Raw genomic sequence first — 21,951 nt, 5'->3', positions numbered from 1 at the left:
CTGTATGTGTATATATATTTTGTACTTATTTGGTGGGCCGAAATCTTTATGTTGTAAAAAGCTGATTAAAACCTCTACGGTTTTTTGTTTTCTTTCATTTATTATTCATCTTGTGAAGGATTATTAAAATGGAAACGGCAAAAAAAATCTACTTTTTACTCTATTAATGGGAATTGTTCTTTTCCTTCCTTTTTTCCTTGAAAAACAAGCTTCCCAAGTTTTTTGTTTTTTTTTCGCAATGTAATCTCGCGGTATTTGACAGCACTCCCTGCCCCGTCCCGTTATTGGTCCTTCCTGTGGTCGCTTCTCTTCGGGGCATGTGTGCAGCTTAGCTTAGCATTTAGAGATGGCCGCAGACAAGCAAAACGAAGCCAAAGTTTCACCAACGGATGAAAATAAAGAAAATTCACCAGGCGGTGGTCTAGGATTGGAAAGTATCCTTTACGAAATGAGATGCTGCTACTTTCAATTGTTTGTCGGAGTCGCGTTGAGGAGTGGAAAGCTAAAGCTAGCTACTGGCTAACTACATGGGATAAGGCTAGCCCTTTAAGGCGACGTGTCATACCGAGACTTTGTACTAAAGGGTTAAATAAAGTATATACAGTAAAAGCAGGATCACTGGGACTATGTAAACGTTGCTTTATAATGTTGTAAAGATTTGATTCACTGTGTTCGGGACGAAGTGTACTCTATTCACAGGGTGTTCTGTTGACTGTAACTATGGATTCTCTGTAGCTAGTGATCAGAAATGCTGCACATTGATAAAGCAAAACGCTTTATGAATGCAAGCGTTAGATCCTTAACAGATTCTTCACAGTTCTGCAAGTAATTAAGGAGTCACAGCAGCAGCATGGCCTCAGACACGGAGACTACCAGAGATACAGGTGAGATTTGGCCTGCTGTTAGCAATTCATTACTCTCTTGGTAATAACAGGTTTGTGCACCACCACATTATCATATGAACGCCATGTCTAAATGACTGTTAAATGTCAATTGCTAATGACCTTGGCTATACCATTCGTGATGAAAAATTATGAGTATGAGTCGAAGTGCTGTAATGTGATGATTGCTCTCTTTGCCATATGGCTAATGGTCAAACACGTTGTAAAAAAAAGTATTCTTGATTGTCTTCATGTTTAGAGGATACTGCTCTCGAAGGTTGCGCAGATTGCGGAAGACTCTTGGATTCAAGATGGGCAATCGACATAAGTTTGTGGGAAAGAAAATTACTGTGGAAATGATCTCTGACAGCAGGTGAGATTTGAATTACAATGCAAGTAGTACTCATGGTGGAGAACAAAAGGGATGTTTATGCTCTATATGTTGTTATAACCACTCATTTACTTTTCAGATACCTCTTGATAGTTCTGATGGAGGCTGAACGAGCATGGAGTTATGCCATGCAGTTGAAACAGGAGGCTAATACAGAGCCGAGAAAGCGGTTCCATCTACTGGCCAGATTGCGCAAGGCTGCCAAGCACAGTGAGCGACTGGAAAAGCTCTGTGAAAGCCAACGTGTTGATGCAAAGACTAAATTGGAGGCACAAGTAGGTTTAAAGGGGGTTGATATTTAAATACAAGGGGCCAAATTCTGTGTCCTGATTGTTATTAGACTCAAAATAATGACGATTATGGTAATATATCTTTATCTTTATTACGGATCCCCATTGGTTATTCTTGCAACAATAACAATGCTTCTTGAGGTTCACATAAATACATAACACTTGTATAGGCTTTTCAAGATACTAATAGACGCTTCACTAAGGGTACAAACACGGGATGGTTTTGATGGATGTTTGTGAAACATGATATATTTGACATATTTTTGTTACTGTAGGCTTACACAGCTTATCTCACTGGTATGGTTGAGTTTGAACTGCAAGAATGGAAGCGTGCTATGGAGGCTTTCAATAAGTGCAAGTATGTACGCAATTACCATATCCTGCTATCTATGCTGCTCTTTTGTTAATTGAGGCCTACGACATCTTTTGCTGATGTTTTTCAGAACCATCTATGAGAAGCTGGCCAGTGCTTTCACTGAGGAGATGGCCATGTTGTATCGCCAGCGTGTGGATGAAATCTCACCAAATATTCGATACTGTGCTTATAACATTGGTAAGCAGCATGATGGAACGGTGAACCACGTGTGAGTCAGTTTTCAGATCTATCATGTCTGATGATTTGTAGGTGACCAGAACGCCATCAATGACTTGATGCAGATGAGACTGACGGGAGGTGGTGGCGGCATGATGGCTGAGAAACTAGAGGTAACCGTATTTAAAGCTAAGGATGTCTTTACGTCTCATTTGTGATCTTTGTAAGAGTCAAAATATAAACTACATACTTAACATATTGTTTTATTATCCATTTTATAGACTCTTATTACTCAGGCAAGGACTAAGCAAGCAGCCACCATGAGTGAGGTGGAATGGCGAGGGCGAACTGTCCCCGTCAAGATTGATAAGGCTCGAATCTTTTTATTGGGTCTAGCAGACAACGAAGCTGCTATTGCTCAGGTCAGTCTCGTCTTTTATGATCAACTGTCATTTTTAATCAGATTTTTGTTGTTGTCTTCAAGCAGTCAGACTCACTGGTTGTTCTATCAAGTGCATCGGCCCAATTTTTTATATTATTTAGTTCATATTTAATTAATCCGAGGTCAACAACAAAATATTCTATACAATTAATTTCCTTAAATATTCATTAGGTGACGCACTGCTTTCAAAGTCCGCCCCTTAATTGTCCGTTCATAAAAAGGAATGTCAATCCTGCAGGGCTTATACTAGCACACCCAATGCTACTCAGGTCTGTGGCATGCAACGTTTGCCACAGCCATACTGCATTCTGAGCATTTTACACATCATGTAAATAAGACACACCCTGCTCGTCTTTTTAGGCAGATGATCCTTATCAAGAGTGCTTATAATACATTATAATTACCCTGATAAAGTTCCAGGATTCTTTCCTTTTCACCATAGATTTTATTATTTTTATCGTTTTGGGCCAATATAGAGTATTCACCAAGACCACTTTAATATTTCGGACTTAATTGAAACTAGGCTATACTTAAGTATTTCCTTTACTCAATTCCTTCTGTAATCAGTTCCGTTTCTCCTGTGGATTTGATACTGGCCGATTAATTAGGAAACTCCTAGTGGAGGTGGGAAATTGACTATGCTTGTTATTAATGCCTACTTTTCAAATTGTCTAGACTATTTCACATGGTAGGCTTTTGCATTCAGGATTGGTGTGTGGAAAAAGAGTTCTTGTACTGGGTTGTATTGACTTATGTGGTCGGTAGCGCTGCTTCCAGCTGATTGGTAATTTATACATCAGTACGAGATGCAAATGATCCCTCTCCATCCCAGATTGTGAAGCATAGTTGATACACTGCCCCTTGAACTGTTGTCAGATGTTACCAACCATACCCTTGTCCTAAGCGGGTCCCAGGTGGTGGTGGCACATAATTCAAGTTGTAGGTAATGTACTCCTTACAACAGGAGATGCTTAACCGGTCTGACTGGATGTGCTAGGTGTCACCTGGGTGTTGGCACCAGCGTATGGCGCTAAGTAACATCAGCCCTCTAGGCGGATGATAGCAGCCCTTTGACACGTCTGTCAGCCTTTACTATGAGGAATTTTCTTTGCATTCCTCTTCCATCTGAAAGGGACCAAACGCATTACTTTGTCTTACACTAAGTCATGTTCACACATGGACTGGTCAGGTCAAATCAACACATTTATGAAAGGTTTTGTCTAAGTTAGTTTAGTTACTGCATTTCTTTGAAGTTCATGACATTGTCTGGTCTGGCATTTTTATTACATTGGAGTCAGCAGCAGCCTGCTGGACCACATTCCAGTCTTTGTCTTTCTTTTTTGCTAGAGTCACATTCCTGTAGAAAGCCTGTCTTTTCCACATCTCACTCATAAGAAACTTAAAAGCTGTGTAAAACACATAAGTGTTGCTACATCTAATATTTCTAAAACCTCAGTGCAGCATGTGGATGAGCAATTCGAACTTTGCAATTGTGTGTTTGGTTATTGGGGAAAAATGCCTTCTTTTGAAAAATATTATATTGTAATTTAATTAATCGATAATCTTCCATTTAGACAGCGAATGAGGATACCAAAGAGCATCTCTATGAGACCTTGCTGGCTGAATGCAGAGACACCATTCAAGCTGTCAGAGAGGAATTGAAAACTGAAGCGGTATGTCATTTAAGGTAAACCGCATAAACGTAAAGCATGCTATGTAACAGTATTTCATCTCTGCAGAAGCAGCGAGACCGAAGCTCTGAAGCTGAAAGCGGAAAGGTGTCCAATATGCAATTCTTGCATAGGTAATTGTACATTTAAGGTTATAAACACCTTGATTTTCAAAGCATTATGCATCCAACAATGCTTTACTCTCTGTGCACCCAGCTACCTTACCTACATTAAGCTGTGTACTTTGGTAAAGAGAAATGAGAGCATGGCCCATACACTTCAGGCCAAACTGAAGGAGCCACAGGTTGATGAGAAGAGAGGCCCTCGTCCACAGGACCTCATTCGACTCTATGACATCATCCTGCAGGTACAAAACAGATGGCTTGAGTTCCTGTGTAAACACAGGAACTCGCCCACAGTGAACAATTCTGCATTAATGTTTAGCAGCCATAGTAAAATGTTTCTGCATAGTGGTTGGTGTTTACCTTGTGCTGTCAACAGTGGAAGTGTGAACCTCACCTTGTTTGACACTTTCTCTCACTTCGTCTTGCAATGGCATTATTTTTAATCCTTTTCTTTTCCTTAGAGTTTGGCTGAGCTGTCCACTCTGCAAGGCCTGGAGGATGACCACACTTTTCAAAAGGAGGTGTCACTGAAGACATTGGTCTACAAAGCATACAGGTCTGTCTTCATGTTAAACTTAGTATTGCATTGTGGACAATCCCTCTTTAACCACTGCTGTGTATTTGTTTATTTGACTTTAAACAGGTGTTTCTTTATAGCCCAGTCTTATGTCCTGGTTAAGAAATGGAGCGAGGCTCTAGTTCTGTATGAAAGGGTGCTAAAATACGCTAAGGAGGTCCAGTCAAAAGCCAAGGGCTTCAACAACAGTCTCAAGGTTTGTTTGGATTCAACCATTGAACACTTATGCTGTAGCACTTTGAGATTTGGTGTCAAATGTAAAGTGCATTATAAATAAAATTTATTATTATTATTATTATTACTTAAAATTTAAAGGGTCTTAAATCTTGATCTTCAAGTTCTCATTGTATTTTATTTTGTGTAGGACTTGCCCGATGTTCAGGAACTTATTGCTGAAGTCAATGCTGAAAAATACTCTCTTCAAGCTGCTGCCATTTTAGGTGTGTTACATTTGTAACAAATTAACATTCTAGGGTCTGCTGCTAAATTGTTGGCGTGTCTTTTCTTTTAGATACTGATGAAGCTGTTGAAGCACCAACTCAGTCACAGGTTAAGGACATCACGGTAAGAATTCTGTATAAATAAACAAAGCGTCAAACATAACCTACATCACTGATTCTCAATCTGTGGTACTTCTTCAGTTGGTTCTCGGGGTCATCTGAAATGTTAGACTTTAGAAATATTTTTGTTCATGCTGTAGTAATACATTTAATGTAGGTGTTCTGGTTTAGTCCAACTGGGTTCTATTTAGACCAAGTTAAGTCCTTATCTGATCCTGATCTAGACCCAGTGTACTTTGAGGGTCAAATATTCTGAGGTGTTAATTCAAACGTTTGAGAACTACTGATCTGGCTTCCTTATACAATGTCATGCACTAAATCCAAATGGTTTACTTCGCAGCCCCTGTGTGATCGCCTGGACACTTTCCGCCTCGACTCAACTCTCGTTGGGAAACAGCCCAATCTGGTGAATTTCCCTCCCGACTTCCAGCCAATCCCGTGCAAGCCTCTGTTTTTTGATCTCGCTCTAAATCACGTGGCCTTCCCGCCGCTTGACGACAAAGTAGAGCAGAAGGGCAAGGGCGGCCTGACCGGATACTTCAAGAACATCTTTGGCTTCGGCAGCTAAATCAAACTCGAACCACACAGCCATCTCACCTTGAGCTTGACACAGAGAAGCCTGCTTGGTACAGTTGCCAGGTCATATTTTTAAAAGTTTAATTTAATACCTCACATATTTCTTGGGGATAAAGCAGAAGTAGAAGGTAATATAGTTTCATGTATTCAAGGAAGATGAATTTGGTTCAAGTGGACATCTAGTCAAATGTTCTGCCTTTTTTGACTCTGGGCAGGATGGCATCTTCCAATATTATTATACTTATATCAAAGGCTTTCCGTTCTGCAAATGTCCCAACTATGGTTTTACTGAAATCCTGCTTAACAACCCTATATTGTTTTGTTGTTGTTGGTTAAAGCGCCTCTGAAACTGTATTCTCAATATGTGCTCAGCAAAAAAAATTCTCTTCAACTCATGTTGCTCCATTTGTTCGGACCTTAAAGTGTATTTCATTGCCTCTTCATGAATTGAACACTGAGCATCATGAATAAATTCTAGCCTGCCATTTAAGAGTAAAACATTCTACCTTCTTGTAGTTTATAATTGCAGATTCTTTTTAATTCTATAGAAAGTATGTTGTAGATGGATTTTGTAATGGGTTAAAAATGAAATGCAGAAGAACATGCTTTAATATCTCTTAATGCTGTAAAATGTCAGTGGGTCCAATTACGCTTTTGATCTTTTAAGAAATCATGTCAAAATGTTTTTTCTCCTTTTGACTGGCTATTTGTTGATCCAGCCCTGAAACTGGCTCCTTGATTGAGTCACTATCCGACATGTTACTCCTCTAACTGATATATCTAATATCAATGTTTTCATTTCTTTTTATGGTTTTGCTGTATCTGACAAGCATCCATTTTCCTTCACTTTCAGGAACCGAGGCAAAGAAATAAGAATGTAATGTTTTCATTTTTTGCCGTAATTAAAATTAGTTTACCGAGCACCAATTCTGTTCTGTTAAATTATTTTTTCTCCCGAAAAATGTTTCAGACGGAAGTGTTGCGACTGCGCCTTTTGTTGTGGGGTGTGGACGAATGCCGTAAAAGGGTGTGTGTGTTTAGATTTACTTTGTGTGTGTATCAAAAGTATGAATAGTTTCAGGAGTATCTGTGTTTCACTGGTGTCAATACCAATTGTTCTGACGTTTCACCGTGACTCACGCGTCCTCAAAACTTACTAATCACTCAGATCAGTCTTGTATTTTAGAGAGACAAAAGTATTACACGTCTTTTTACAGTTGTAAAATCAGGTCATATTGTTGCATTTTGTGTGCGTTCAGGTGTATGATCTAGAGTGATCCCTGTGGCCACTCATTCATCCTGGATATTGCATTATGTACGTTAGTGGAAGGAGAAACCTGTGCAGGCATCGGGGGGAAAACAAGCAAACTCCACACAGAAAGGCCTCACGTGGTCAGAGATTAAACTCAGGATGTTCTTGATGTGAGGCAATAGCCATAACCAGTCCACCACTGTGCCACCAAAATGTACCAATGTTATAGGTGATTTGTACTTCCATTATTTCATTAATATCTTCAATCATGTAATCTCAAGCAGCACTCGTCCTTTATTGTACAGCATAAGTAAAAGCGTTTAAAAACTTTTAAATACACTGGTTAAATCATTTGGTGTGGCTCACCACAGTTGATATATAAATCTAATACTAATTATAAAGACTAGTTTCAGAGAGCTTTGTCAGTGAGTGATGGACCTGGTTCTGCCTATCACTCGGCTGCTCTGACAGCATTCCTGTCTCAGTTGTGTGTTGTCGATAAGCTCCAGATAAGGCCCTCTGAAGGACCAAATTCATTTGTCATATGCAAATGTGATCAATGTGGGTTTTCCTGCGCCTGATGTTCTGAGTCTAGCAAACTACTGGTCAGTGTTGACTGTACACACTGTATGTTTGTAACAGAGACAGTCTGAGTGTCACTGAAATTCAGTCCAAAGATGAAAGAAATATATATGCATTAGCTTTAGAGAGTTGACATTTTCAATTGCCATCACTGAATAAACTGAAAATCTATTTGGAAAACATTTTGCAGACAATAGCCTGCGGGAAATTGTAAGATGTTTACATTATCTGCTCCACTGATCTGACAAAATAATTTACTCCTTGTCAACAAAGCACTGAGAAAGTAAAACACACAATATATTGTTTATTGACCTTGATTTGTTATTTCTAATTAATAAAGTGGTTAAAGGGTCTATCTGCCTGTCCGTCCATGGGAGTGGATCTCTCCTGTAGTTGTCCCTGACGTTTCTCTTTTCTCAAACTGGGGTTTTGAGTTTTTCCTTGACATGTAGGAGGTCTAAGGACGGGTACGTTTCCATCTGCGCCGTCGCTTACCTGGACATTATGTTTGCCTGGACACTACATTTGCCTGGACAATACATTGTTTTGTTTGGTTGTAATGTTTGGTGCAGCCCTGTGAGGCAACTCCTGTTGTGATATTGTGCTATACAAAACGATCAAATTTAATAAGTATATTAATAAAGGTCCATTATCCAATCACATCACAAAATATGTTAATATTTACATTTGCCTCCTCACATCTCAATTACAATTAGAGTTTATGTTCAATTTAAATCCATAAACAGGCTGTGCATTTTTTTTTTTTACCATTAACAATGTGCTTCCTGTGCCCATTGCAGTCCAGGGGCCTATGCTTAGCTGCAGGGCCCTGCTACAGGTGAGAGTGGAGGGAACAGGTTGGGCCGGTCCTGTGGACTCCTGGGCGGTGACACACTGTTAACCTGTCTGGGAGGAGCTGCCAGTGTTTAACCCTGTTCCATTGAAGGAGAGCTTGTTTGAGACTTGGACAGCATAGCCACCGGGCCAACACCAGAGCACAGAAGGAGAAGAGATTTACGTGGGACCTCGCTTTGGCCCACAACAACCGCCAAGATGCTCAAGAAAAATAAGGAGAACAACACCTTGAAGATGTCGGGGAAGAAGTGAGTTCTGTCTCTATTGTCATTTGTGGTGACATTGTATCTCGGTCATGTCCCCTGTTTGCCTGTTTTCCCTCTGCCAACTACTGTGTCATATTTCTGTGTCTCAATGAATGTCCTCTTTCTCTCTGAGCCACCAAGATCTATGGTTTATTTTTAGCTGAGTGTAAGTGATGACTTACAAGACTTAGAAAATCATGTGTAAATACTTTTTAATCCTTTGTGGTGACTGCGGCGTGTGTGCGTGCGACTGTGTGAGACGGTTGCATAGCCATCTCTGTGTCTTTGAGATCAGATTTTCCCATTACAGGCAACACTCAAATGAAAAAAATGGACGACATGTAGAAAAGTATTAGTAAGTAAGTCAGTAGTGATAACATAGATGGTATGATACCTTTGTAATAGGGTATTTTAAACCCATACTCCTGTGAGTAGTACAATGAGTGCTATTACTTAAAAACTACTGACATTAGATTTGATTCAAATCAATTTGGTGAGAGTTACAAGGACCTAAATTGTTGCTAAAGTTTTATGAAAAAGCATTCTTCTCATTCCTCCTTTTAAAGCTGGAGGGATGTCCCGGTATGTTCTGTCACATTGCTGTCATAGTAACTGACTGTCCTGTGGGGTGACCTCGCCCCAGCCCTGCCCTGGCCCAACTGCTCCACTGGTTTCTTTCCATCATGTGGGTGTTGGTCTCAGTTCATTAAACATAAGTCATGCTACCTTAGTCATTTGAAGATCAGTGATCATTCATTTTGACACTGATTTTATTGGTAAAAGTAAATATTTCACTTTTGGTGCACACGTTTATACACATTTTATATTAATGTCTACAGATGACTGTAATCTACCATTTTGCACATAAATATTTGTTTTTCAAGTCACTTGACTCTATAAATGAAAATAATATAGACTTTGACCTTTTGGTGCAGTACAGCTACTATGTAAATCGAATCTTTATCCATGCCAAAAATGTTGCTGAGCGTTTGTAAGCCAGACAAAAGTATTTAGCACACCCACACTCATCACTCATCATTCCTGCTTGGCTTCATACAAGTAGATTCTTCAACACATCAGGCTTTCCACAATGGTCTCTGTGTGTGACTCTCCAGATCCGAGATTCAGTCTCCAATGATAATGCCAGAGTTTCCCAACACATTTACACAATACTAATTTAATATTGATAATTGCTGGTACTACAATTTATTACTTTAGCAATGTTTTGAACATTTTAAAGTATTTTTAATACCACATTTTTGAAATAAAAAACTGTGCATTTACCTTTTTGGTTTCATGCACAAACAACTAGCAGACCTTAAGACATCTCTCAAGTAAGTGTCTCTAGACTAAAAAAGTTGGGGACTGCTCAACTACATAATGATAATCTATTACTGGCCATTGTTGGCTTGAGTGAGCAGGAACAGGACTGTCTCTGTAAGGCCTCTGCCACGTCTGACAGGCCGACTTCACTTGCTACTGGGGGAGATCTCATTGAGACATTCATGAATGAAAAATGAAAAATGTGTGTTTGCTGGATGATACACGTTAAGCATTACTTAAACATAGTGAGGTTACTCTCAATGAGCCAGACATTGTACTCGAGTAGAAAAAAGCTTACTGAAACCATACCATGACTGTAGATGGTAGGAAAGCAATGTGAAGCCCTCACCTCTAAATATCTTTTTACATTGAACCAGACATTGTACTGGACACTATGAATCACAAGTTGTAAGAATTACTGTAGATTTCCAACGTTAAATTCATTTTTTAAATTAACTTTAAAGACAATCTGTTTTCAAAGTGTTTCCCAATTATAACATATTGGATTTTACACATAATGAGCAGAATCTTTAACAATATTAAAGGTGTAATAATAACAGTAGCTTTTGTTCTTTAAATGAAGGCAACTGAATCTACAGAAAAGATTCCTAACTGTTACAGTATCTGAATTAGCTTTAAATCAATCATATATTTATTTATCCCATCACAAATATAATGTATTATACAGTCCTATCAATTAAGATTTTATATTGGTGATCAATCTGGATGTTTGATTCTTGATTTGATCATACAAATCTACACAATATAAACTAGTACTAACTCTTTTTTAATATCTCTTATATTGCACTGAAACTTTATAAAAGTTGTATGCCTAGTTTTATTTCTTATTGAGTAAGGTTTTGTGGGTGTAGCTCGTTTGTCTGTGCCAGAGCAAGTTTCACCTCCCTCCCAGTCCAAATTACTGGTTTGCCTTTTGCCCAACACTGCAAAAGGCAAAAGCCATTGACGGGGAGCTGCACATAGTGGAAGAGGGAGTGACAGTGTAGTCACGGAGGAATGGTTAGCATTTTAGGCACGATATAGGTGTGTCTCCTGTGCTGAAAATCATCTGTCTTCAGGCTGACCTGACACAGACCAGCCCTCATGGCAACCTGTTACAAGCTTTGGTCAAGATAAAGTGCAATCGTATAGTTTTGTGTACATATTCTGTTTAACCCAAATTAGATTTGTATTTATCATTTTGCTTATAATCTGTAATATTTACACTTTTATTGCAGATGTTTATCGATATGGCTCTATTAAATAAGAACTTAATAAGTAAATAAGCGGCTTGTTTCAGGATTTCTCATATTGATAGAATTTCGAAGGAAATGCCCTTGTTTGTGAGAAATAAATCCAGCCAGTGTAACTAAGTGATGGCAGCTGTAGAGATAAACGTGGCCTAACCTCACTTCCTTTTGTACCTGCAATGGTTCAGTGACACTGCACTACAAGAGTGTTTTAATGTCTTCTGAAGTATTGTAAACCATATATTTCAACAGTACAGTCACACTAAAGTCGCATGTCCTCTTCTTTATGCAGGGGCCAGGCCAGTGCCTTGGCCATGCTGATCTCCCAAATGCAGAAAAATGCTGATCAGGTGGAGAAGGACATCCTGCGTTCTGAACAGTTGCTTGAAGTGGTATGAGTTCAATGAACACTGAAATAATATCTTGTTGTCTTCTTCGCAATATTGCCAATATTTTGTATAGACAAAATTGTTTTGACAATAAGTAACTACAGCTATCACTGGTATCTTCAGGATGACAAAAATGAGAAGCAGGAGCTGCCCTTCCAACATCAGGATGAAATCTCAATTAAGCTTGGTGAGGCTGAGGGTCTTCTCAAAGACCTTTTCCTGGACATTGACAAAGCCAAGAAGCTCAAACATCCACAGGCTAAAGAAATCGAGACAGAGTACGTTTTCAGTAGCTGCAAGCAAGCATAAAGGTACAGTATTTCTTGAATTGATAATAAATTGTTTGTTCTTGTGTTTGGCAGCGTTAAGCTTCTACACGACCGCTGGCTAAAGGACTGTGGCGTCTACAGAGACATCTACGAACAGATCGACGATGTGTCCCTTATGCCAAGGATTCAATGGGGATCTGTTTTTGACATGAAACAAGTAAGTCTTCTACTGAAGAGACATTTATTCATTCATTTAAGCCTCCCTCAAAATTAGAGTATGTTTTTGGAAATTATCTGGTTTGTGCAATTTTGTTAGTTTTCATACATTGGGGGAGTTGTTCTGAGCATTATGCGTAGGCCAGCACAATCAATTAAGATTCTGATTAAGAAATAAACAGGTTTTAGTCAATGCTTGTTTAAAAAAAAAAACTCTCACATCATTAAATCCCTCTTTTCCTGCATTTCTTTAGAAAGAACTAGCAGATAACAATCAGTACGGCCCCACTATGGCCGATCTGGAGCAACAGATTGCTGCTCACAACATTCAGCACAAAGAAGTGGAGGCCTACAGCTCCCAGCTCTGCGTCAGCTCCGCCGGCAGCAAGGTGAGTGCACACCCGAACCGCCTACTCTGTTACAGACATGATGATGAGTTTCATTTTGTCTTTTCCTCTAGGAACAATACACAGCCATGAAGAAACGGTATAACAATATTGTGGTGAGTTGGGGTTTTATGACTCTTTACACATAAGAAAATGTACATCAAGAATAAAAATGTGTCCTTTATCTTCATTTATATAATGTATCATTATTCCTCTACCTTCCAGGACACCTCCAAATGGCGCGGGCATTACCTGTCCAGCCTGCATGAGTACATGCAGGGGTGCAACAAGGAACTGACTTTTCTACAGGAAGAGCAGGATAAGATCAAGAAGCAAGACTGGAGTGATCGTATGGTTGACCCTCCCGACGTCCGCAGGCAGTACGAGGTCAGATCAACTGTTTAGTTAGAGGAGTTTTTCACCTTCCCTATCAATAAAGGACTTATGGCCTTGAGATTCTTAAACATTATTTGATGGTCAAAAACATTGTTTAGATAAAACTGATTATTCTTCTCCATCAGAACTTCAAAAACAACAGTCTGTTGTCACATGAAGCTGAGGTGAACAAACTTCAAGATGAAGGAGACAGACTCATCGAGCTGAAGCACCCTGCCACCCCAACCATCACGGTACAGTCCCCCCGCCCGCATGGACAAATTTGAAGTCTGAAACGACTTTAAAAGAACGATTGCCATTTGTGTCATATTTACAGGCGCAGAGAGATTCTGTTCGGAATGAGTGGCAGCAATTCCTCAACCTGTGCATCTGTCAGGAAACACATTTGGACAATGTGGAGGAACACAGAAAGGTGTTTTTTTCAGTATTTCTAGCTTCTTTTTTTCTTGAGACAGGACAGTAGATTTTGCCTCACGGTGCTGTACAAGTTAATATTTTACAAATAGATAAACAGCTAAAAATATTGCCCAACTTACATACATACATACGTAAAAGACAAACAAAGTCTGTGCCGAAGGGCAGTGCAGAAAAGGTGCGGGGGCCTGCTACAAAAGCTCTGTCCCCTGTGCTCTTTGCTTTAGACCTCGAATGATCACTAATCAGTCAGATCAGTCAGCCAGCTGTAGCCAGTCTGGCCTCACTTTCCCCTAATACCAAACCCACAGAATTGTACAAGCAGAAGCGGAAGTTGGGGAGGGGAGGCAAATACAAAGCCTTATGGGACTTATATAGCTGTAGTACACTATACAACACGATATTGAATTGAAAATAAGAATTATGAACAAAATATGTAATTTGCGCCCTCTCCAGTAGATGGCACCCTAAGAAACCAACTTGGTCACCGAAGGCCTCCTATAACAGCAGTGCACTAAGAGGATAGAGATAGGGGGTGCCAGTCCATTAGGAGGTTTAAAAACGTACAGTAAAATCCTTAAATTGATTGAAGTGTTGCTTATATATCATGTTGTTTAGCTCCTGGAAGTAAACGTTCCGCCACATTTTGGGGCCAACTATTTTCAAAGTGGTATAAAGCGTTCTCCATCACACTAGGACTCAAAAAGACATGAAGTACCCCTAAAATAAAGATAATGAAACCTGTAGAAGACGTCATTGGTTAACACATATTTTATTTTGTGCTGTGTTTTGTGAACTTAAGTACCAAATGGACTGTGACCAACTATCTGAAACACTATCCAGACTGAACAGCACCTTGGATCCAAAGACAATCAGCAAGAAGAGCAACTATGAGACACGGATGCAGCTAGAGGTACAGTGCACCTTACAAGGACCTAGAATATTGTATTGTTGTATTTTGGGGTTTAATATTCGTCGATTGTCCAAATACTGGTAGATTTACACGTTTGTTATGATATAAAGCATTTGCAGTGTCTTGAAAATATTATTTATAATGGCAAAATTATGTTAAAGTTTTGTTTTGTTCATACAGCAGCTAGTACTTCTTTCAACGTTTGTGCAGTGAAAATCCTCCACGGTTAATGAAAGAACATGACATGTCAAATTGTATGGTTCACAAAAATAAACAATGTGCATGTTGTTCTGAAGGCAGAGGAGAAGGATGTGCTCAACAGTGAGCAGCTTTTGGCCGACCTGAGGAGGCGCAGCACCACCATCTTTCCCCTGAAGTTGCGCCGCGGGACCTCTGGCCGTCCAGTCACTGCAGAGTCTCTGTGTGACTGGGACGAGAACAATGTAAGACAATGACAACTTATGTGTCTCTTGTAGTTTGTGTTCAAGTTCTGGTAACCTTAGATGCACAATTTATTTATCTCATGTGGTATTTCTTTACCATCTTCTGTTACATTTATATAATTAACTCTTGATTTTATTTGGCTGTACTGAAAAAGAGTTTTCACTGCAGGAACAAACATGACAAGCTGCAAAATGTACAAATCAGTAAAAAGGCTCAAACAGAACTTAATTTTTATTTTATTTTTCAGGCGTCCCTGTCGAGAGGAGAGAAGCTCACAGTGAAATCTATCTCCGATGAAAACTGGAATGTCATCTCGGCTGGAGGCAGAGCACAGACCCTCCCTGGAGTGTGCTTCCAGATCCCACCACCTGATCCAGAAGCTATTGACAAAGTGGACCTGTGAGTGCAGAGCATGTTTGCAACTGCAACAAACGTGAAAAATTTCAGACTTTTTGGAATATAATTCTGTTTTCCTAGGCTGGGCGCTGAGTTAGCAGACATTAAGAAAAAACGAGCTGCAGTAGAAGCATCCCTCAAAAACCATAAAAAAGATTTGGCCAGTGTACAACAAGCAGGTTTGTATAGACATTGTACAATATGGCATTGTAATTTATCCGTAGTTTATCATATTTGACGTGTACTTTGATTTTTCTTTCAGCTCCGGTGTCATCTGCCCCCCTTGACCCCAAAGCTCTCGCCTTGGCTGATCAGCTTAATAAACTGGACAGTGATTTAGCTAAAGCTGAAGAAGACTTGCTGAGTCGCCTGCGAAACCCTCTGAGCCGGTCAGACCCAACTGGGGATCTTGCCAAGAGGCTGAGAGATCAGGAGGTGAGCAGAAGATATAATTAAAAATAAAGAGCTGTATAAGACAAAGGAATACAAAGTGTTTGCATGTCTAATTTTCAAACTTCAAAAATAGCTAAATTCAAGTTAATAAACATGGATATGAGACATATTTAATTTGCCTGTGCCTGTTTTTTCCCGTTTTCAGGAGGCTGCTAAAGCCTTGAAGGACTTGGAGCAGCAGAAACTGGCAGCCCAGGCCGATATGAAGCCACTGCTCTCAAGCGGAGCCTCCTCTTTGCTGCCTCAACAACTGTCCTCCTTCAACAACAAACAGGACGACCTCGCCGGCCTTGCTGACCTCTATGCTAAAAAGTACATGAGTCTTGTAACTGTCTTTGAGGATAAAACACATAAACGCACACATAAAATACGAGCATGAAAATGACAACTTACTTTTGAAAATGGAATTCAAGCAATATTGTTTTTTTTGTTCATTAGAGCAAATGCATCCTTAAACCTGGAGCAGCAGATTAAGAAGGTGGATGGCACTGTGTCACACTTGGAGAGAAACTTAAGTGCTGATGGCCCTATCACTGATGATGCAAATGCAATCCAAAGGCGTGTTGAGGACATTAAGGTGAGGACATGCTGTTCCCTTAAAAAAATGTGTTTTGTTGATTGACATTTAGTACGCGGTGAATGGTTTAATTCATAATGATGTGGATGTTCAGAGTCAGAAAAGGGATGTGGCAGCGGCAGAGGGCGACATGAAGAAGCTGAGCCAGGACTTGGAGCTCACAGAGCAACTGTGCAGCTCTCTGCAGCAGAGCTACCAGGAGTATTGTCCCGACATCTATCGTCAGCGCAAAGACGTCAAACAACTGCAGAACCGCTACACAAATGTGGCCAACCAACTCAACGAGAGGTGAGTTAAAGTTGATCAATGTATTGAAAGCACTGGAAACCACATATTCATGTGAAAAATTGCAACTGTGCTCGTCTTTTAGAGAAAATCTTTTGCAAGAAGCTGGCACCAAGAATCAGGAATTCCAGAGCACCAGCAGATCTCTCAACTCTTTCCTGGAAAACATTCCAGACAATGAGATAAGCCCCTACGATGATCTGTCCCAAATCAGTGCAAAGAAAAGCTCTCAGGAGGTAAAACCACTCTGGCCTGTCATGAAGATGATAAATACAGAATCATAAAATGATTATTTCATTACTTTGTGACAGAGTGTGATGGAAGACCTGAAGAGGAAAGGCGATGATCTTAACAGAGTGTCTGACCTGTCCCAGGACCTACAGGGTTTGCTCAATGTAAAGCTTTCCTCTTTTCATAGTGAATTATCTTAAGTCTTGTATTTAGATATATTAGTTTACTTAATTAGTTCTATGGGAAGGGAGGATACTTGAACATTTGATTCAATTAAGATTCAAACACTAACAATTCCACAAAAAAATGTAACCTGTTTTGGCAAATGTCAGCCTGGAATTAATTACATAAAATGTGTTAACGAACGGCTGCATATCAATATTAGCAGTAATTTGACATTATTATGTTTTATTATTTTTTTAATATACTAAATATTTAAAATTATGTTTTAATTATTGATTAATTATTGACAGTAATCTTTTATTTATGATACACATAATGGAAGTTGTTAAGTGTCATAAAAATGTTCAATGATTTGCTTTATAAATTCATTCATAATCAAGACCTGAACTATCCAATGCATTTTCCCATCCTTCAAATCTCTCTCAAATGAGCATGAATGATGCATCCCTTTGTCTGCAGGAATATGACACCAATGTTGAGAAATACAATGGGACTCTTGAAGACACTGGCACCACAGTAGCAAAGAAACCATATTTGTCAACTCTCTCCGATTCCATTCAAAGAGAGGTATCACATTGTGTAACAAAAAAAGGTATTGAAAGTTGTATTTAAACAACTAAAATAAATAATCCTATGTTATAGGAAAAGAATCTACTCAATCGTTACTCTGAAGCCACTGCTGAAAACATGCAGCGGCAAAAACAAATGGATCTAGCCAGCAATCTGGTTGTACAGGTAGGTGGGAGCAATTTGTTAGTTTGTTTTGCGCCGGAATAAAAAGAATCCTCACATAAGATGTGTTTTTCTCTGCAGAATGAAGAAAAGGTTCAATTGGTAGCCCAGCAACAAGTCCAACTTGAAAGTCATCAAAAAAGTGCATATGAAGTCAGTGGTTTGATGAAAGAGCTTGACGAAGAAAAGGAAAGGACCAGCTATACTGAGAACAATTTAAGATCCTTCAAAGACAGGATGATATCCCTAAAGAGTCGCAGAGGTGTTGAGCGTGTTGAGGAAAAAGAGGTGCTGCAATATTACCGTGATCCCAAACTTGAGAATGATTTGATGGATCTCACAAAAATCTTGCATGAAGAGACTCTGAAACGCACCACAACCCAGAGTGACATTGAACTGACAAACAGTAGGATCACAATTGTGGAGGACAACATCAAAAACGCTCCACGCAAACTGGTGACCAAAGAGGTGACCGAATTTGAGAGAGATCCCCAGCTGGACATAGAAGCTGCCAAAATGAGGAATGAAATTTCAAAGTTTAGAGATGAGATTCGTGTAAGAGATGGAGAACAAGTTCATGCCAGAACTGAGATTACCATCTTACAGCAAAAAAAGCCAGTCATTAAGGAGCGAGTGGTCAAGAAGGAAGTGGTCAAAGTGGAACAGGATCCAGAGATGGTGAAGTCTGTGAGAACCTTTCAGACAGAAATTTCTGATGAGGGCAACAGGATCACTTTGCTCAATGAGGAAATCTTTCAAACCAGGAGCATGATCAACACTCTGGAAAGACTCATTCCCAACATTCCGCCCAAGATCATCACTAAGGAAGTGAAGAAGATTGAGCAGGATCCAGAACTTATAACAGAAGGAGAAAACTTACGGGTGCAGTTGGAAAACGAGAGAGGAGAGAACATCACTTTGTCCAGGGAGGTTGTAGAGCTGCAGAGTCACTACAGAGATGTCCAACACTATAAACCAAGGATTGAGGTAAAGGAAATAGTTAATGAGATCTACCGCATTGACCCAAGCACAGAGGTAGAGATAGTGCGTCTGAGGAAGGACATTCAGGATTTATCAAGGCAGCGCAGTGACCTGGAGCGAGAGTGCCCTCAAATGACCTCAGAGATAAATCACCTACGTTCCCAAAAGCCCAAAGTGGAGCTGAAGGAAGTTCTCCAAGAAGTGGTCAAGGAGGAACGCAGTCCTGAGAATGAGAGAGAAATACAAAGACTAAGGAGTCAGATCAACAGCTTGTACAACAGTTACAGTTCTCTCCAAGATAAAGTGTTGCTGCTCCGGAAAGAGAGGGATGAATTGAAAATTGAAAAGTCTAAGATTGAGACTCAATTGGTCACAAGGGAAGTTATTAAGTATGAAAACGACCCATTGTTGGAAAAAGAAGCCGATCGTTTGAGGAAGAATGTGCGGGAGGAAGCACAGTTGCGCCGTAACACTGAAGAGATGGTGTACGATTTGAAAAACAAATATATCCTGCTTGAGCGTCAAAAACCAGAGGAGAAAATAGTTATGAAGGAGGTTGTACGTTTACAGAAGGATCCACGTCAAGCTTTGGAGCATGACCGCCTCAGCAGGAATCTGGATGAGGAAATCCAGACACGGCGTAGAGTTGATCTTGAACTTCAGCAGCTGAGAACGAGGTTGGCGGACAAAGAGAGGCTCCTCAGAGACAGTGATGAGCGCCAAAAGAGAATTCAAGCCGAATCAGAGCTGCGAGAGATCAGACTCCGCATCACACAGCTGGAAAACGCCCCACCTCCAGTCGAAGAAAGCATTGTTGTGGAGGAAGTGCTAAAGGTGGAGAGGGACCCAAAACTGGACAGGATGACAAATGGCTTAAGGGTCGACATGGACAAAGAAACCAGCGACGTTCTGCGCATCCAAAGAGAGATTCGTAACCTCACTGTGAAGCTGGAGATTTTACAGAAAGAGAAGTCAGGTGAGAAGACCGTGTACAAAGAGGTGGTGCGTGTGGAAAAGGACCAGGCAGTTGAAGCCGAGCGAGAGCGGCTCCGAGAACAAGTGACGCAGCAAAGATTTGCCAGACAGGACGTGGAAGATGAACTCAGGCGGCTTACTGATAGAATTAGCCTCCTCAAGAGTAGCAAGACCAGCACATCAAGAGAGGAGACGACTCTCATCATGAACAAAGATGCCCTGCAGAGAGAGAGAGACAACCTCATCCGTGAGCTCAGGACATTGGAAACTAAGAGTCATGACGTCAGCCTATCTTTCCAGCAGCAAAGCAAACTCATGAGTGAGAGGACACAGATGTCCCGCCAGAAGAGTGTCAAGATGGAATCTGACGTCCAGCGTCTGGAGAGAGAAATACTTAACGAGAAAGACAAGATCCATTCAAAGGACAGCATCATCCGAGATCTGACACTGAGCTTGCAAAAAGAGGATCATGCAGAAACACGAACCAAAGAGACAAACGTTTCCACAAAGATCACTATTTTGGACCCAGAAACAGGCCGGGACATGTCTCCTTATGATGCGTACTTACAGGGTCTCATTGATCGTCAGCAGTATATTCATCTGCAAGAGCTGGAGTGTGACTGGGAGGAGATTACCTCAATGGGGCCTGATGGTGAAACAACTGTGCTGCAAGACCGAAAAAGTGGCAAGCAGTACTCCATAAAAGATGCCCTGAAGGAAGGCCGGTTGACAGAGTATAACCTAAAAATGTACAAAGAAGGGAAGATGCCTATCTCCGAATTTGCTTTGCATGTTGCAGGTGACAATAAAAGACAAACAACACAAACCACATTTAACTCAATCATACCCAGCACAACATCAACAGTCAAGTCAGCCCCACCCACAGTCAGAGGCATCTCCCCAGTTGCTGGAGTAATGGATACTAAAACTGACACTTGCTACACAATACGCAGTGCCACCATGCGTAAAATGATAGATCTCATAACTGCCCAGAGGCTATTGGAAGCTCAAGCAGCCACGGGGGGCATAATTGACATCACCACTAACGACAAATGCTCAGTTCACAAAGCACTGTCCAGAGGCCTTATTGATGAGAGTCAAACACAGAGGTTGCTCAATGCACAAAAGGCCTTTTCAGGAGTTGAAGATCCGATGACCAGAGAGGTTTTGTCCATAGGAGAAGCTATCCAAAAAGGCTGGATGCCAAAAGACACAGCCCGACGCTACATGGAGGTACAGCACCTGACAGGAGGACTGGTGGATCCACAAAATGGCAGCAGAGTGTCCATAATGGACGCTATTGGTGTCAAAATGATTGACAGCACACTGCTAAGAGAACTGCAGTCAGAATCATCTTACGCTAAAGATATCACTGACCCAATTACAAAAGAGAAAATCAACTACAAGCAAGCTCTTGAACGCTGCAAGACAGACCCACAGTCAGGCTTACCCATGCTGCCTGCGTCTTCCAAAGAACAGACCTACTCTTCAAATTACACATCTAAATATGCACGATTCTAGATACAGTATGTTTACTAAACAGTTGCTTGTGATTCTTTGCTACTACTGATTTTGTCATGTATTAAACGAATTAAAGTGTACTCTAACTCAGGAGACAACTGCAAAGCTTTTGGGTCTATGGCTACCCTTTTGTTTACTGAAATATGGGCAGTGGTTTGTTTTAATTTAAATACAAAAAGTAAAATGCAAGCTATGCTGCATTGTTTCCTGAAGTAATCCTGGGACTTGGTGCAATGACATTTACAAAAGAAAAAAAAAATTGTATTATTCTTGGGTTATATCTTTTACAATGTGTATGATACTATATGAAGAAATGAACAACAATAAATCTAAATTATACTGACTTAAAACGCCATGTGTGTCTATTGCAATTGCATCCTATAAGTGGGACATGTTGAGTGCCAGATTGGAGAAAGTAAAGTCTTAAATATCTAAATTGCTCAGTCTAATTTAATACAGGGTATCAAAAGGTCTCGCAAAGATAGTCGTCTCATGATCGGAAGGTCACGGGTTCGATTTCAGCTCCTACAAGTGCACGCTGTCGCTGTGCCTTTGGGCAAGACATGAAATGACATGTGTGAATTTGAAGAACAAGTAAGTTGATATGTTTATGCTCTGAAACAGATCTATATCAAAATA

At 40.3% G+C, this 21,951-nt stretch overlaps 2 protein-coding genes across 2 annotated transcripts; both read left to right on the top strand.

Moving 5' to 3' along the window:
• Nucleotides 1-285: 285 nt before the first annotated feature.
• srp68 (signal recognition particle 68) lies at nt 286-6,965 on the top strand. Its single transcript, XM_079552773.1, has 16 exons — nt 286-434; nt 818-884; nt 1,141-1,254; nt 1,352-1,547; nt 1,838-1,920; nt 2,006-2,115; nt 2,188-2,267; nt 2,376-2,516; nt 4,111-4,209; nt 4,276-4,340; nt 4,423-4,573; nt 4,793-4,887; nt 4,975-5,104; nt 5,273-5,348; nt 5,420-5,472; nt 5,809-6,965. Exons 1-16 carry the CDS (start codon nt 347-349, stop codon nt 6,034-6,036), a joined length of 1,776 nt encoding a protein of 591 aa, XP_079408899.1. The 5' UTR covers nt 286-346; the 3' UTR covers nt 6,037-6,965.
• A 1,879-nt stretch (nt 6,966-8,844) lies between these two features.
• On the top strand, nt 8,845-21,581 carry evpla (envoplakin a). Its single transcript, XM_079552762.1, has 22 exons — nt 8,845-8,981; nt 11,844-11,943; nt 12,064-12,218; nt 12,303-12,426; nt 12,680-12,814; nt 12,886-12,927; nt 13,037-13,198; nt 13,333-13,440; nt 13,524-13,619; nt 14,424-14,534; nt 14,831-14,977; nt 15,226-15,377; nt 15,456-15,553; nt 15,637-15,809; nt 15,973-16,139; nt 16,266-16,404; nt 16,499-16,692; nt 16,775-16,925; nt 17,001-17,084; nt 17,563-17,670; nt 17,746-17,838; nt 17,917-21,581. Exons 1-22 carry the CDS (start codon nt 8,932-8,934, stop codon nt 21,310-21,312), a joined length of 5,985 nt encoding a protein of 1,994 aa, XP_079408888.1. The 5' UTR covers nt 8,845-8,931; the 3' UTR covers nt 21,313-21,581.
• Nucleotides 21,582-21,951: the final 370 nt, after the last annotated feature.

The sequence above is a fragment of the Gobius niger genome (genome assembly GCF_951799975.1).
Source record: "Gobius niger genome assembly, chromosome: 3".
Taxonomy (NCBI): Eukaryota; Metazoa; Chordata; class Actinopteri; order Gobiiformes; family Gobiidae; genus Gobius; species Gobius niger.
Note: the sequence above shows the minus strand (reverse complement) of the source record. Positions and strands in the feature narration are given on the sequence as shown.

Bases quoted from the DNA above. Each gene is read 5' to 3' on its own strand.
- srp68 (XM_079552773.1), top strand. From the start codon at position 347: ATGGCCGCAGACAAGCAAAACGAAGCCAAAGTTTCACCAACGGATGAA. The intron at 1,548-1,837 runs GTAGGTTTAAAG...TTGTTACTGTAG, and splicing joins AGACTAAATTGGAGGCACAA to GCTTACACAGCTTATCTCAC. The intron at 4,210-4,275 runs GTATGTCATTTA...TCATCTCTGCAG, and splicing joins AGGAATTGAAAACTGAAGCG to AAGCAGCGAGACCGAAGCTC.
- evpla (XM_079552762.1), top strand. From the start codon at position 8,932: ATGCTCAAGAAAAATAAGGAGAACAACACCTTGAAGATGTCGGGGAAG. The intron at 11,944-12,063 runs GTATGAGTTCAA...TGGTATCTTCAG, and splicing joins CTGAACAGTTGCTTGAAGTG to GATGACAAAAATGAGAAGCA. The intron at 16,926-17,000 runs GTAAAACCACTC...ACTTTGTGACAG, and splicing joins CAAAGAAAAGCTCTCAGGAG to AGTGTGATGGAAGACCTGAA.